At 42.0% G+C, this 16,758-nt stretch overlaps 1 protein-coding gene across 2 annotated transcripts in view; it reads right to left on the bottom strand.

Annotated features, from left to right (window-relative positions):
• Window positions 1–240: 240 nt before the first annotated feature.
• The window catches only part of CDH20 (cadherin 20), a 119,907-nt gene continuing 103,389 nt past the window's right edge, over window positions 241–16,758 (bottom strand). For both annotated transcript variants that reach the window (XM_002199225.6, XM_030265390.4), the window contains exons 8-12: window positions 15,291–15,427; window positions 12,664–12,785; window positions 10,632–10,749; window positions 3,247–3,498; window positions 241–1,836 (exon numbers count right to left, since the gene is read on the bottom strand). In XM_002199225.6, coding sequence (XP_002199261.1) covers window positions 1,337–1,836; window positions 3,247–3,498; window positions 10,632–10,749; window positions 12,664–12,785; window positions 15,291–15,427 — 1,129 coding nt within the window. In that variant the 3' untranslated portion in view covers window positions 241–1,336. The remainder of the gene's footprint in view (window positions 1,837–3,246; window positions 3,499–10,631; window positions 10,750–12,663; window positions 12,786–15,290; window positions 15,428–16,758) is intronic.

Here is a 16,758-nt window from a genome sequence, read left to right as displayed (position 1 = left end):
GATTAGAAAAGTAACTAGTCTGGTGGGCTGTACTTAGGCTGATTCACTGCTAAGGGCAATGTCCAAGTGAACAGTGATAAAAAAAGCAGACAATCTGCTCGATTCTGCAAACTGAAGCCTTATCTCCTTGACACGATGCTGATGAACCATTTTTTTCTTGATGCTCAAGGCATGTAAAGCTGCAGATAAACACTAACTGCTGTGTGCAAAGTAGTCAATAAATTGCCATCAGACTTTCCCTTCTGTTTAATTTTTATTAAAAGAGGTGCTAAGGTACTGTACTGTATGCAGTACATCATATTTATTACCAAAATTAACAAATATACAAAACTTATACATGTAATTTTCTTACATCCATTTATTCGTCTATAATACTGCATTTGTTCAAGTAGGTTATCTACAGTATGTAAACATCCCTTGGATTGACCTCACACAGATTAGGAAAGCCCATCTAACCCATGTAGTTACCAAATATAGTTTTTTCTTACTTTAAAATTTATTTGGCTTTCATTGGTAGAATCTAATCTTCACATTTGGCACATGGAAGAGACATCTACAGTGCAAAAGAGGCAGATTTTCTGGTTTTGTTCTGAGCAGTTTAGCAGAGTCATAGTTTTAAAGAGTCAAGAATAAATTTACACAAACTTGATAGGAGACGGATTAGTGTTAACGCCAGTGACTCACAGATCAGCCACTAAACTAGAGCAGAAATTCAAAGCCTCTTCCCCAGCCCTCTAAGTCACATAGGAGAAAACCCCCAACCTCAGCCTTGTTTCTAAAGGATTAAAAAAGAGCTCTGTTAGCAACAGAGGGAGTAGTTTAGTTTACAAGGAGCCCTCTGAGATTCCAGTTTCAATTTTCTGCTTTGTGGATTTTTTCTCTTGTAAACAAGCAATTCTTTTCTGTTTTAATGGGGAAAAAAATGACCAGTGGGAAGCAACTCTTCTGTGGTGACGATTTCTCAGTGAGTTGGAGATTATAGTTGGAGTTTACAGATCTTTGAACCCTGATGTATAGAGCTCAGTAAGCTGCCGTGTACAAAGGGAAGAGAAAGGAAGAGAGAGAGAGAGCAATGCCATGGAGCTCTCCAATTTTGCTGTAAGAACCAGGAAAAAACTTCCTTCCTTCTGTTTCTCATAGTTTCAAACATGATTTAATTTAACTGAGTAAAGCTGATCCAGAGAGACTTTCATTCACACCCTTCTTCCCATTCTCATCCAAGCACAGTATTGCTATTTTTTGATGAGGCCTCACCCATGTCCATGGAAGCATCTGATGAGAATGGATCAAACTGGACACCGTTTCACATGGAAAGCCCTCTGCCATTCCTCTTCTGTTACCACAGAGCCCCGCTGCTGTCTGTGGCCCCGTACATCTCAGCCAGCTTCTTGAAGCGCGGCCCCCAGTCCGTCAGGTAGTCATAGCTCTGGTCTGAGTCTGTTGTCACGGACTGTAAGGAGCTGAGCGACTCCGCCACCGAGCCATTCCCTTCAAACATGTAGGTCTGGAGGGAGTCGAAGGGAGGTGCCCACAGGTCCATGTCAGCTTCGTAGAGCTTGGCGAGCACGTAGTTGTGGACGTTGTTGTCCATGACACACGCCTGAGGCACGTATCGGGAGAGGCTCTCTATTTCAGGGAGCATGTCCTGCCGGTTCTTCACCACCAGCTGGGCCTCCCGCGGGTTCCACATGGCAGCGATGTCGAAGGCCTCCGTGTCCTCCTCCCCGCCACCCTCATCATCGTACCTGACAATGTTCTCATGGATGTTCTCCTCCTCATCAATGATGTACGGCTGCTTCCGCTGGCGCCGCATGGAGAGGATGAGGAGCACCAACACTGTGGGAGCCAAGCAAGACACGGGGCTGTCAGCAAGGACACAGATCTTGCCGAGGCTTCAGACTTTCCTCTGCCCTACTTTCCCCTGGGTGAGCCCAACTAGCCCCTTGAATTTAAAGAGCAGGGGTGTTTGCAAGCTGAGGGGTGTAGAAATCTCTCTCACTCCCCAGTCAAGAGTGGTAGCTTGAGGTCCTGCTAATCTGTCCTCTCTCTCACCTTAATTCTTAACTCCTGGTGACACTTAGGACATGGATATCCAGTGGTGCTTGCCACTTTTAAGCTAGCCAGCTCAGAGGTCAGTAACAGTCTATCTGCAGCAGCAGAGTACCATAGAGATATTTTGTTTTCTGTTCTGTGGGTGGCTTTTGCAACCTGCTTTGGAGACGCCTCTTGGGCTGGCCACTGCATGTGACAGAGATGGATGGTCCCAAGGCACCACAGTGATATGTCTGCCTACACAGCAAAATGCAGAGATAGCCCCTTAGTCTGCTGTAAGGAATTTTTTGTTTATCTGCAAGCCTTCTGCAGTGCTCTAGTGCTGGTGCTCCTTGCCCTTGATGTGCTTATCAGCATGGGGAGAAGTGGTCGTACAGGCAGCAGAGCCCTTTGCTACTGAAAATGTGCTATCACTTGGTGACTATTTCCAGAGTTAGAACTCAGCAAAGATTTTGAATACTGAAATTTTGAGCTGAGGTATCTAGGCTCCTTTGAAGAGCCAGAATAGAGGCACTTTTAAAGAATTTTTCCTGTATCTCAGTACACTGTTCCTTAAATTGGGTCCCCTGAAATTTCAGGGAATGTGTGTTTTGAACTAGTATTGATGATTTGAGAGAGTGAACAAGGGAACTGAAGTTCTTTTGATGCCAACAGCTAACAGGGGACATATGATGTCTGGGCAAGGAAAGCATGAAATTTAATTGTGGAGACACAACTCATGCAAGACATTCAACCCCTTTACTGCAGCACAGGCCCATTTAAATGTAGAGTTTCAAGGAAGAAGGACAGAGGTGGGATATCTCTCTCCAAAAGACAAGAAATGGAACTGGGCTTACCACTACTGTTTCTGGTAGAGCAGGATGAGAAACTAACCTGCCCCAAGCCACAGCTCTCAATACTTCCCACTGCCATACCCTTGCAGAAAAGCACGGCCATATCAGACACCCTAGCACTTTGGGCATCTGGCAGAAATATTTGCAGGCCATAGTTTCCCCCCATTCCTACAGTCCAGATCCTGAAGCCATACGCACCTGACTACACCATGAGGTCCTTGATTTGGTCTTTTAGGCATGTGTGCATCTACATATACATGTACACACAATGTGTGTTTGGCTCCTACACCTTTGGTGGATCAGCAGCCCCCTGGCCAGAACCTAAAAGTCTGTCCCTCCCAAGAAGAAGTGAAGGCTTTACCTAGCAGGACAAAGATGCAGGCGAGGATGGCAATGAGTGCTCCTCGGCTCAGGCTGACAGGGAGGACGTAGGCCTCGGCATTGCAGGACATCACCATGCCCTCCTCATCGCAGCTGCACACGTGCACGGTCAGCGTGCCCGTGCTGCTCAGCACCGGGCGCCCGTTGTCACTGATCAGGATGGGCAGGTAAAAGGTGTTCTGCTCGTTTTGTCTGAAGCCAGAGCGCCTTGTCAAAATCCACGCTGTATTGTCTAGAGGCACAAAATAAACAGAGAGGACAGTTTATATGCAGAGCAAATACATTCAGCAGAGAAAGAATTTGAAAAGAATCAGCACTAGACCCACATCCATTTTTTCTTCTCTCTTCTTCTTCTTTTTTTTTTTTAATCAGTTCATCGCTAATCATTTTGCCTCTGCTTCCCCTGTTTCAGTATCTTCTCAGGCCATAGGTCCAAACCTGAGAGGCATGCACACCTTAGAAATTGCCTTTATCCCTTCTGATATAAGTGCCCAGAGCAAACTCATAGTGTTCAGATTTAGCTAAGAGAGCTTTCAGAGGGCAAGATAGAAATAAGCAGTTGAAGGCAGCTTGTTGTCACTGTTTGCTTATGCTCAGCAGCTTTTCAGAGTCTCAGACACTGCCACCATTTTGGAGATGCTGGCATATAACCTTTGTGGACATGTTATGGTACTCTTTGGTTTTTGATATATGTCATGGTCATCTGCTTGAGGCAACAAGGGGACAAAGGGAAAAAACCCAGCTTGCTATCTCAAAACAGCAGTGAGTCGAAAATTCAAACTAAACATTTTTTCTGTGAAGTACATGCAATTTCTTTAGTAGTTATGCCATAGAAAAAAGCCAGAATGCTTTGTGTCATTGTCAGAATTATTCTGCTTTGATTTGACCATTCTGCTTCATTTAGTGTGACTGCTTGTTTTTAAAAGAACTTAAATCAAAAGGAATCAGAATGATGCTGATAACAAAAATAGTAAAAGAGTGACCTAACAGCCAGTTGCTGTTGGCGATTTCAAGGGAAATTCCTACCTTTGGGGCCTTTTCCTTCATATTCAACATGCTTTTTTAAATGTCAACATTTACCAGCAGCATTTGAATTAGTGTCCATCTCCTCCCTCAAATTCCTCAGAATGTGCACCAAGTTTCTTAATTAAAAAAAAAGTAGAAAAAAAGTAGAAAGTGGATTTAAGAAGTTCTCAATTCTCATCTCAGGTTGCCAAAGCAAAACTCCTTGGAGATAAGTGTTGATTTTGTCAGTGTTGACTTTGAGCCTTGTAGCCTCAGAGACTTTTGGAAAGTCTCTGAATGTCTCCAATGTGATCTGGCTCACCAAAGAGACTAAAGGAACTTGCATGAAAATTGTCCTTTCTTACAAACATGTCTGCAAGGCTTGGGCCAGGAAAGATTACTAGAGAACACAGGTACTTTTTCTCTTTGGCAGACCATCAAGCTCTGATTCTGATGGCATTTTTTGGGAGATGGTCTTCATGCAGTTTCTTTTACCACTTAGTTTTATTTCCTGTTCCCTTGGTTCAAAAGAGGTCACACAGTCTGGCCATCTGCATCTCCAGGTTGTTAGCAATGTATATTTCCTATGCTTGAAAATTCAGGATGCTGATCAGCTGTTCCCAGGTGGATTGGCACAATGGAACTGCTGCTTGGAAATGACAAGAAACCTTCTGATCACAAATAGACTCTGAAGAAGCCTAAAATATTAACATAGAAGTGTTCAATTTCCTTATTATTCCTTTGTCCATTCACTGCTAAGACTTAAATCTTGGGTGATTTTTTTTCAGTGTAGAGACTCAGGTTACACGCAGATAAATTCAGCTATATGATCTACTGTAGTCTGGACACCAAAAAATTATTTGATGGCTTTTTGAAGGGAAATCAGGAGCTCAATATGCAGCAGACTATGGAATATAGGCAAACTCAAGCTAGACTAACCAGACTTGTCTCCTAGACTTAAACTATCTCCAAGTTACAAACTCTGTGCTTCAAATCTTATGGCATCAGAGAGTACAGGCACACCTAAGTATTGAAATGTCAGGTTCCACAGTTTGTGAGATCAATTTAAATTTGTGACATGTTTTTAAAAAGAATCTCAGGGTCTTTTTACTTGCACGTCAATGACATTTCAAGCTCTTACTCCAAAACCATAAAATTCTGAGGTGTGCTGCATATCTGCGTGCAAATATATGGTGAAATTGTAGTGTCATGTTAAATCATGTGGTCCCAAGAGCTTTGAGGAAAAACCACCAGGTGCAAGATGAAATCCCAAAGTTGCTTAAAACTGATTAGGTGTCAGTGTTTACTGATTTCATCTTTGATATGCAATGCAACTCTGAGTATGTGCAGTGAGTATGGACAGACATAGGTAGGTCTCTTCCTAGGAACAAACAATAGGACAAGAGGAAACAGCCTCAAGTTGTGCCAGGGGAGGCTTGTATATTAGGAAAAGTTTATTCACTAAATGGATAGTCAGGCACTGGAAAAGGCTGTCCAGGGAAGTGTTTGAGACACCATCCCCAAGACATTCAAAAGATGTGTCGATGGGGCACTTGGGGCCATGGTTAGTGGGGGACTTGGCAGCATTAGACTAACAGTTGGACTCAATGATTTTGGAGGCCTTTCCAACTTAAATGACTCCATGATTCAGGAATGTGTCCCAAAACTCATCAGAGAGAAGTACCCTGTTCCTCCCATGGCTCCTGGGCAAAGGGAGTGGCTTGGACAGGAGCCCTTGCCTGCTCAAACCTTTCCCTTCTCTCTCCTGGGATACATACAAGTGCTTTTTCATCCCTTGGGCTTTTATGTGCCCTCTATATATGCTCCACAGCTATTAATATCATGTCTTCATCACTGGGCCAGTTTTGGCATGAAGGAAAGCAGCCCAAAGGCAGAAAGTGGCAAAGTGCCTGTGTTTATGCTATATCAATGAAAATACTTGAGTCACTCTAACTGTAGTGATTTGGTTGTATTTCTCTTTCCTGGGTGAAAGATTAGCTTTCTTTAAACTGACTTACAATAGAAATCACAACTTCTATTCGACTGATAGCAAACCTTCATTTCATGTAAAATTGCTCTTTTTGAGGGGAAAAAAGATTAATTATTCTGAGCTGGTCATACTTTGCCTGTAAAAGAAGTCACAGGCAGTGAACCTGACAGAAGCTGTGCAAAATCAGCTAGTGAGGTATCTCAAGGATTTTAAACCATTCTTTTTTCAGGCCAAAAACAAGTTTCTGTAATCTAATATTGAAAGATATATATGTATATATACCTTCTGCTGTGTTGCCCTGACCATATCATCCAGGTCTTAAATATTCTTGGTAATTAAATTCTCTTTGTAACTCCCAGCATTACATTTTGAGCCTTTTGTTTAATTTTGCTTTGTACTAGGCAGGCATCCAAATCATCCCTAAAGAATTGTTATACCTGTTACTCTGCAACTGAAATACATTGGTGCCAAAGCTTGTTGTGTCTCATCAAAAGCCAATGTGATTTGACGTGCTAGTGCAGTGCGAAGGACGTACTGGAATGCGGTGCAGCATGGTGGAAACTGGAATACATAATTCTATTCCAAATTTGATATCTGCTAAGCCCCAGCCATCAAGAGAAGAGGGCTTGTGAGGACATGAAAGTCCCATTATATTAAAAAAAATAAAGCAGGCCTGATAAGAATGCACAATATTTTTCCTCTCAGCATCCAGCACGGCACCTTTGGCTTGTAGAGGGCTGGATGGCAGCACTTAGCTCCAGCACTGAGCAGAGATACTGAAGATTGCAGCATGGCTGGTTCCACATTTGTGTGAAAACTGAACTTCCCACAGGTGTGCAGGCTGGTGTCTTCATGTGGTTGTGAGAACAAGCCATGGAGTACCATCTTTCTGCAATTTGCTGCCTCACTGGAAATGATGTACCTCTCTGGAGAGGTCAGGGAATTAACCATTGTGTAGGTCCCAACCTTGAGATCAGAGCTAATCACTGCTCTTCTCAAAAGAAAGGCTTGGTTTCTTTCTACATGCACCTGCAGAAGAACTGGGCATGATTAGCCTGACAATTGTTAAACTTTAAAAACTGATTGTAGTGATTATGAAGAGCTAGGAATAATATAAAGAAATACTCCACCAGGAGTGGGAGAAAGAACACAAGGAAGCAGGCAATCTAGACATGACTGGGTTGGGGAAAACGTCACACCTTTCCTTGAGGATTTTCAGCTCACTGCTTACATGTGTGAAGTAAACCACAGTTTTAGGGAAGGCAGAAATAGCTAAAATTTCCCGAGGGCAAATTTAATTGTAATGTAAAGGACTGCCAGGACACCAGGCCTGGTGGGGGTATGACTGATCCTGATCCTGCACTTATTAAAAAAGTCTTCTCTCTTCAACAGTTCTGGTTCCCAAAGATGCAGCCCAGAGTTTAATCTTGAAATGCAGTTAGCTTATTTTGTTGTTCATTCTTACAGCGAGCCTCTCTTTCTAATTTATTCCCAACATAGTCTCACCTGGGAAGAAGGTGGAAGGAGGATAACTTGCCAATGCCCTATAGGAGACACTGAAGAGATGGGAGACTCCAGCTCAATTCCCTGCTTCATTACATTTATCTTATAAGGCCTTGAGAAGCCATTGGTGCCCAGATTGTTGCAGCTACTTAACATGTCTATTTCTCACTGATTTTACTGAACTCAAAGAGAGCCCAGTGTTTAAGTAGCTTAATTTCTCCTTGCCCCAGATCCCCATCTATAAAGGAGAACAGCAGGATCTCTCTGTCTGCTGATGCTATGCGAAGAATGAATAGACTGAAGAAGTTCTCAGAGACTAAAATTACAAGGGACAAAAAAAAAAAAAAAAAACCAACCAAAAAAAAACCCCAACAGCTCATCAGAATGCAAAATGTGATCTATCTGTTGCTCAGTATAAATCAAGGTTTTAATTGTTGCCAAGAAGGCTACACATCTTGCAGTTTCTCTTACTGCTATATTGGACAACCAAGTAATCAGCACAATTGCTAATCTTAACAGTTCCTTCCCACAGCCTGGGAAGGATTCCTGTCTTGTGTTTATGGGCACAAGCTGTGACTAGCAAAGTGTATTCTGTTTCTTGTCTAGCCACCCTGTGACAAACATTATAGCTACCCCCTCTGTGCCCAAGTTACATGATTTATATAGTTCTTAGTGGTCCCCAGATGAACATATAAGCATAAATTACTTTTACTGAGATGGCTACTGCTCTCCAAATTGCTGAGACAGTAAATAAACCCTTAATCTTAGAATCATATAATATGCTGTGTTGTAGGGGACCCATCAGGATAATTGAGTCCAACTTCCAACATCTGGCCCTGCACAGGATACCCCAAGAGTTACACTGTGTGCCTGAGACCTTTGCCCAAGTGCTTCTTGAACTGAGACAGGTTTCACCTGCTCTCTGGGGAGCCTTTCCAGTGCTCATACAGCCTCTGGGTGAAAAACCTCGTCCTCATATCCAACCTAAACCTCCCCTGGCTCAGTTTCATGATGTTTTGTCGAGTCCTGTCACTGGTCACCAGAGAGAAGAAATCAGCACCTGCCCCTCTGCTTCCCCTCACAAGGAAATTATGGACTGCAATGAGGTCTCCCCTCAGTCTCCTCCAGGCTGAACAGACCAAGTGACCCCAGCTGCACCCCATACAGCTTCCCCTAAAACCCTTCACCATCCTCATGGCCCTCCTTTGGGGGCTCTCTAATAGCTTAATATTCTTCTTATCCTATGGTTTATTATGTGGATCATTCAAACAGTCAGTGGTTTGATACTTAATATTTTTATTTCAAATTAGTAACTAATAGTACCCTAAGCTTCTTGTGATACATATATATATATATATATGTATATATGTATATATGTATATGGAAAACTGGTATTTTATAGAGAGTGGGAGGCACAGCCATTCAGTCACTGCTGTCACTATACATTTTTGCAAGTATGGCCCGAGACAGCAAAAGTGCATCTGATGCTGGGAATTTTGCAAGTTACTTTTTTTAGAACAATGCCTTGAGGACGAAATGAGCTTGCTTTACCCAATGCTTTAGCAATGGTTGTGTTATATATGTTCATTTATTTTGGCAATATATACTCACAAATAAAAAAGGAGAGAAAGAAGGGGGTAAAAATGAAAGAAATTGTGTGGGGAGCCTTCAGGGACATTATAGAGAAAAATGCTTTTGGGATGAAAGAGCATGAGCATGCTGTGGAGGAGAGCTCCAGACGCTGCAAGTACCATGTTTTAAGACATGTTTGGTTAGTGAATGCATGGGATTCTTTATAAGCCTTTCTGTTGCTCTTTCATATGCCTGAAGAGGCCCAGATAGGGGCTTATGGAAGTAAGTGTGACAAGCAGGCATGTGTGGGATCAAAGCTGGGCTTGGAGGCTGGCCATAGATGCTGCAGGTGGCCAGACTTTCTCCCCATTTATTCTGGAACTGTTTGCTGATTCGTGGTACTCTACACACTAAACTCATACTGAAACCCTGCCCCTTAATACTGGTACTTTCCAAGCTCTACACCAGATCACTCAAGGTCATCCCACTTTCCTAATGAAGGCCGGTGTGGACCTGATTTTAGACCTTGTCTGCCCATGGAGATCATCTATCAAAAGCAGTCATGCAGAGGCCTTCTATGGCAGGTCTTTCCTGCAGGCTCCAAAACCACCAAAGCTTTCCCAAAAGAATCAAATTTCACTGGTTAGAATGTTCAAATGCCAGTGATTTGCCATGAGTCTTCCCACTGGTGTTTCAGTTTCTTCTTAGGTCATCTTACACAGACCTTTAGCTGTACACCAAGTTACCCCCCTAAGGCTCTGCAAGTCCTCCCTACTTCCCTCTTTCTCTAGGGAAATGAGGATGTGCAGGGAGAAAGAAAAAAGTGCTTGAGGGAAAAGGCTGGAACAGTACAAAAACCCTGCTTTTTTCTGTGCCTGAGAGAAAACATGAAGAGTACAAAAAAAAGAGCAATGTAATTCCCTTCAGATTTTTCTTCTAGTTCCAGTCACTATCCTACCTTTAAGCATCTCCTTTTGAGCAAATGCAATTTCCACTCCAATAATCCGAGATGCCTGCAGTCTGACCAAAAGACCTGAATTTGCACAAAACACTGGCACATTTCCTTGAAAAGGAAAAAGGGGCCTATTGCTAGAGAATATTTATAGAGAAGAAAATATCATATAACCTTCAAGTATATTAAGTAATATGTCATTTTATTATTGCCTTTAAGGAGCAGGTGTCACTTGGTATTATTTGAAATGGCAGTCTTATCACCCACTGTAAATCACAGCATCTAAGTCCAACTCAGGCATTAGAAATTAGAGTAGCTAACTGTCTGTGTCCACTCTGATTACCTTGATTGTCCCTTAGAGTAAAGTTGGGGTTGTTGGCTGCCTCTGGAGCCAGGCTGTAGTAGAAGTGCTGACCCTCCTGTGGGTCGTCCCTGTCGATGGCACTCACTGTCTGAATCAGCTACAAAACACAAGAGAAAACTAGAAATGGGCGAGAAGCAAAATATTTATAATATAAACAAATAATCAAACAGATAACATGTATTTTATATCTATAAATATAAGCAACTGGAGCATTTAAATAAAATTGCCTTCCAGAGTTACAATCTTCTCTCAGGAAGAGACTCAAAAGCTTGCAGGGGTCATCTATTTTTGCTGTAGTCATGCACATCACTTTTAAACAGAGGAGGAAATATTCAGTTTACCTCAAACAACAGATGCTTTTCTGTCATACATCCCTATCTTCTGTTGCACATTTCTTTTTGTGTTTTGGGGGCCCAGATTTTTCAGAAGATTCATTGTGCATTAGAGAGCTTGTAAGAAAGCTCATACTTAATTTCAGCTTCATTATGCAGGTAGAAAAGGACTTCAGGTTGATTATTTTGCCACTCCTTTAGTTTTAAATCAATAAAATTCTTCCCAAGATGTCAGTGGAAATGAGAGAAAAGCCAACCATGCAGAATGCATATGCAATAAATAACACCAAACTAAAGAAACTAAGACAACGCTAAATCCAGAAAGAGATTTGTTACATCACTTATAGAGGCTTTGTAAAGTAGGTCTAACAGCTTGAAGCACAATAAGCACTGTCTGAATAAACATTTTGGCATCTTTTTGGACAAGGAATAGATCTTCACCTGGATTTTTTTTTTTTTTTAACTTGAAGGTTATTTTGGGATTCAAAGGCAAATGTCAGATCCATAAAGGCTCTTTCACCACCTTAAAACTGATTTCAGAACATTTTAAAATGTGGCAATAGAATTCATCATTCTCTGATGAAGGAAGTAGAGCAGATTAGCATTCATAATAATATTGAACTTATTAAACAGATTATTACCTAGGGCACTCACCCTTCAAACCAGGAAAAATGGTCTAGGCAATGATTTCTATTGCCTATATTATTAAGAAGCTCTGTAAACTGGTGAGATGAAAATATCCTATATATGATAGTTGGAAGGACAGTAACCCCAGCAGTGAGCAGCTATTTCACACATCTGTGAGAAGCTTCAGCAAACACACAGTGATATTACTCGCATAATTTTTCCCTCACAGATCATGAGAGGTATGTCTGTGTGTTTAAACGCTATTTAAGCTAGTCAGCTTTGCATGAGGAGGCACCAGTCCCCACCGTGGACCCTGGTGGTGGAGCAAGAAGTTGCTCCCCATAAATGATCATCAGCAAAGCTTGCAGCAGGTCCAGTGGGGGAGAGCTCACATCTGTCTTTGGCACTGGCAACCTTGTTCAAGGGCTTTGATGAGGTTTTGGAAGGGAGAGGAGCAGAGTCTTCACTGCTTGCTTGAAGGTGCTCCTTTAGAGTGTGTGCAATGGGAAGTCTTGTGTTGCTTTTGACTCTGTTGTCTTCAGTTCACAGCAGAACATATTCTGCTTAGCACTCCTTTGAACTTGATGTACTAAGTTATGTCCAGCTCCCATAAGTCCAGGTGTGCTTAAAGCTCTTAAAACATTTAGTAGTAAGGCTTGTCTGTCACATGTGGCCTGAGCTGATTCTGTGGTACTTCTCATAACACTTCTCCTCTCTTTGATTCTGCTACAGGACACACTGGCTGTTTGCCTGCTGGCACATGCCTAAGGGAAGGCTTTATTTCAGCTATGAAATGTATTGTGCAGTGAGCCTAGAATCTACTTTGGAAGAATAAAAGAAATGTGGGGGAAACAAAAGAGGTACAATATGTGATGCTCCTTCCAGTGGGATATGCTTGCCTTTGGAATGAAGAACAGACAGTTGCTGATAAGAGTTCAGATGAAATGTGTGAGTAGCTGAGCCCTCTTCCCAACACTCACCCTTCCTGGCATGCTGACTCCATGTAGGACAGCGTACCCTTCCCAACCCCTGGTGGTACAAGCATTTCTCACCTGGCCTGCTTTGGCATTTTCACAAACAAAAGCTTCATAAAATCTTGCAAACTCCGGTGCGTTATCATTCACATCCAGGACTTTCACTGTCACAGAGACGCTGCCCACCTGTGAGGGGTTATCTGGAAGAAGAAGGTTTAATGTAAGAAAAGGCATTTTGTGGGAAGGGGAAGAGGCTGGTCCTCACTCTGCTCAAGAGGTAAATCAGGTTTTCCACTACTAGCTTGTTTTACATCACATTTTCCCATTGGATATGGTGGTGACTTGGGTACTGTGTGACTCAGAGTGAAGCTGCAAATGCTGCTCTCTGTCTAGCCTGGCTTCCCATCTAATCACATATTTTACAAACAAAACAATTCTGTGAAAGACTTCAACCTGGTTCAGTCCAATGAACCATTTCTACAGCAAAAGTTTTAGACAATGGCCCTTTTTTTTTTTTTTATTGCCCTTCAACTAGGCAATACTGTTTGTTGAGCCTCCCTACTGGTGGCGTGAATTAGGAAGGTACTGTTTTAAGGACAGGCTTGTTATTTAGAACTTGTTAAAAATGTCAGTTTCTATCTCCAGTTCAGAGATGCTTTTGCTCAGAATTTATGTTCCTTGAACTCAAAAATAGTGTCAAGTCTTTGATACTTTGTGCAAACGGGTTTAAAATGTAATAACACATGAAATTGTACAGAAAAGCTTTCAGTGAAGCTTAAAATTGCAATGAAAATTTTACATTCTGCATGACATAATCTGTGATGTTTCTGTCCCACTGGTGCATTAGCTTTCTTTGTCAGTAAATCTGTACATCTTTTCACATATCTTCACAAATTCCAAACTAAGTGGCTACAGAATAATTTGTTTTTCTTACTGTGCTTGTCTGCCCCAAATCATCTTTCTCCCCCCTTATTTAATGATAAAATGAATCTGTAATCAGAAAGAAAAAAAAATATTAAGGGATCAGAAGGGGTGCAAAAATAAAGAAAATTTCTTTAATATTAGTATTCTCATCTTCTTTTTAGAGTAGAACTTTGTACATTTATCTCCAAATATATCTCCCTTTATAGCAAGAAATGATATATTCATATAAACAAGAGAGAGTTTACATAAACTCTGGAAGTTTCTTAAATGTTCAGCGTACTGTGGTCCACAATGTGTGTCACATTGTGTCACTGAGATAATATTCAAACTATAGTTTCTCCCTAATTTGTAATGTAATCCTTCAGCTTCCCACATAAGCATAAATATATCTTGCTAACGCACCTGTTGTTGTGGCAGATGAATATCTGCATTCACACTCTTAGAAATAATTGATCTGACCTTTAGCACTAGAGGCCTTATTCAGGAGTGCACAATTACAATATTTTTGAAACTATTCACTGCATTAAAATATTGTGCTGTACAGAGCAAAACTGACTGAGGATTGATGGGAAGGGAACCAAAGGAAGACATGCCTTCCTATTGCTCTCACTCTCAAGTGCTGCTACAGGGGCAGCTTTTACAGACTCATGGAATTGCAATGGCCATTGGTGGCTGAAAACAGAAGTAGTGTCAAAATAGATGGGGGTGAAATCCTATTGTCTCAACCCCTCTCACTACTTAAAAGGGCACAGAAAGGCATTCTATCCTGAAAGAGTCTGTAAATATGTGGCAGTCACTCCAACTCTTGTGAAACATTCCCTCTGCTTTCAAGCTGGCTGATTGCAATTTGGGCAAGCTCGTATAAACTTTGTTCCTGTCAAGGTGCTCCATATCTCTGGCACAGCCCAGGTGTGCAGGAAGCTTTCTGACACACAAGGAATGACTCAGCTATTGACACCAAACTGCAGAAAAGCTGCTGCCCTCACAGAGGAACTGAGATCCCAAGCAAAAGCTATGTGAACCGAAGGAATTTCAGGTGAAGACTAGGTGCACCTTTTATTTGCTTATATATCTGAAGCTCCTTTATGAAGCTCACATCTGTGAGCATTTCAAACTCAGCTAAATTTTTCATACTGACACGATGAAATGAGCACCTCCTTCTTATCACAGCCTTGAAAAATACCTGGCACAGATGAATCCTGAGCTGAGTTTTAGTTCATTGTAAAACCCAAAAGCATAATGAGTTCAGCATACTCAAAGATCCCAAAGCACTCTGGCCCAAATTATTTATGTAGCAAGCAGATGGCGATGTCATTTACTTGCTGCTGAACCAGAGCAGATTTCAACTAGTGACCTAGCAGTGCAGGATCACTTCTGCTTACCCATCCCTGCACCACTCAATCCTCCCAGGCAGGACTGGGAGCTCTAGCAGCTGTGCAGCCTTTGCAGTATTTTCTTTAGCTGCCTAGGCTTTCTGAAGTGAGAGGACTCTGCCAGAAACACATCAGGAAGAGTTTTAAATAAATCCCTGGAATGCTAATGAATTGAAAAAGAAGGACTTTGCATTTAATTGCCATTCTCTATGCCTCCCACCAGCCTGTGAAAATGGGCATAAAAAAATAAATAAAATGCAGTATTCGCTGGTTGATGTCAGAGGAGCAATTCACTTAATGCGTCTTCCCGCTCAGCGCATAACAATATGTGAACTTTGAATTCAGGTCTCTCAGCCTGCTTTGTCTACTGTATCTCTTCAATCTATGTACAGTCTGCATTCTCCTTACTCAGCTCCATGGCCAACACAGTGATGTTGTGCCAAGAAATGTCCTCCCGGTCAAGAGGTCTTGCAGTCATCAGTGCTCCTGATGTTATGTCGACATAAAAGAACCGTCCTGGATCACTGCTCCTGTCAATCGAGTATCTGCAAGAGTACATATGAAAAATATTATGCAACCTGTGGGAACCTCCCCAAGGATCCCCCTGATGGGGAGACCCCTAAAAAGTTCTGTGCCAGTATTGAGAGATGAATGGGACTTTTGGATTTTTGGTCTTCAGGTTGTTTATTTTCTCTTACCAAAAGTTCAGCATGCCATCTACATCTCAGACTTAGCGTACAAAGAGAAGGCACCAAAAGGTCACAAGACACACAGATTCAAGGTATTTTAAAGCCATTTTGTCCAATTAACTCTTAGAGTGTACTTTATTTCTACCTTTCCACTAATAAATAATTATTTGTCTGTCCATGCAACACCTGCATTGCGGTTCTTTCTAACCAATCACTCTGTGCCACCAACACTGCAGAAAATGGAGTAGATGATGAACAAGAAGGAGATCAGACAATGCCCAAAATCCTTCATTTTGTCTTCTATCTACCTCCATACTAAAAACCCAAAACTCTAAGCTTTTTACCCTGTGACAAACTATACTACTATTGCAGTAGTATAATTTCACACACTTATAGATTCCAATTCATCCCAAAGTCTTGAAGCTTTCTCCATGGACAAAGGTTAAAAGCAGTGTTCCCCTAGGGGTCAAGACCTCTCAGGACAGGTAGAGAAATATTCCTTGTGCCCTGGTTCCAAAAGCAACCCTTGTGAAAACTGTGTGTTACAGCCACCAGAATATCCCAGCAATGGGGATAGTGTCGTACAGATCAGATTCACATTCTTCCACAATCTAGTTATGTGCTCCTTTGACTTGCATAGGTCCAGAGTGAGAAGTTCATGTGGCTAATGGCTTTTAACAGTTAGTACTACTTGAATGGAGCTGGAAGACAGGAATGTTTAGAGGAAGAAGCCTCAAAGTAAGGCACAGATCAGTGCAGGAACATCTGCTTTGCAGAGAAACTCTGCCAGTGAGGAGTATAATTTCTTTTTCTAAGAGAAATAATTATGCCCTGTCCCTAGGCAAATTCAGACAGGATGAAAATAGCTTCAGATCAGCTCATTCTCTGAGCACCTAGGTTGATGAGGAGGAACCATTCCCTTCCTTTTCTTCTGTATTCTCTCCTTCTTGAGGGGAATAAACTCTACATTCATCCCGAAGTGTGCTACTGATGGGGCTGTGTCAGCACAAGGGGGATGACGGATGTGTGGCTTTCTCACAGCATCCAGTCAGAAAAACAGCTCCCTCTGCGAGGCTGATTCATCGCAATAACTGAGCTGTCCTGACCAATGTCATGTCACTTCAGTGCTGGGAACCAGCTTCCTGCACTGTGAATGGGGGATTGTGGTGGCGCCTGCAGGCCAGAAA

This window comes from Taeniopygia guttata, chromosome 2, assembly GCF_048771995.1.
Source record: "Taeniopygia guttata chromosome 2, bTaeGut7.mat, whole genome shotgun sequence".
Taxonomy (NCBI): Eukaryota; Metazoa; Chordata; class Aves; order Passeriformes; family Estrildidae; genus Taeniopygia; species Taeniopygia guttata.
The sequence above is the reverse complement of the archived record's forward strand: the minus strand, read 5'-3'. Positions and strand labels throughout refer to the sequence as shown.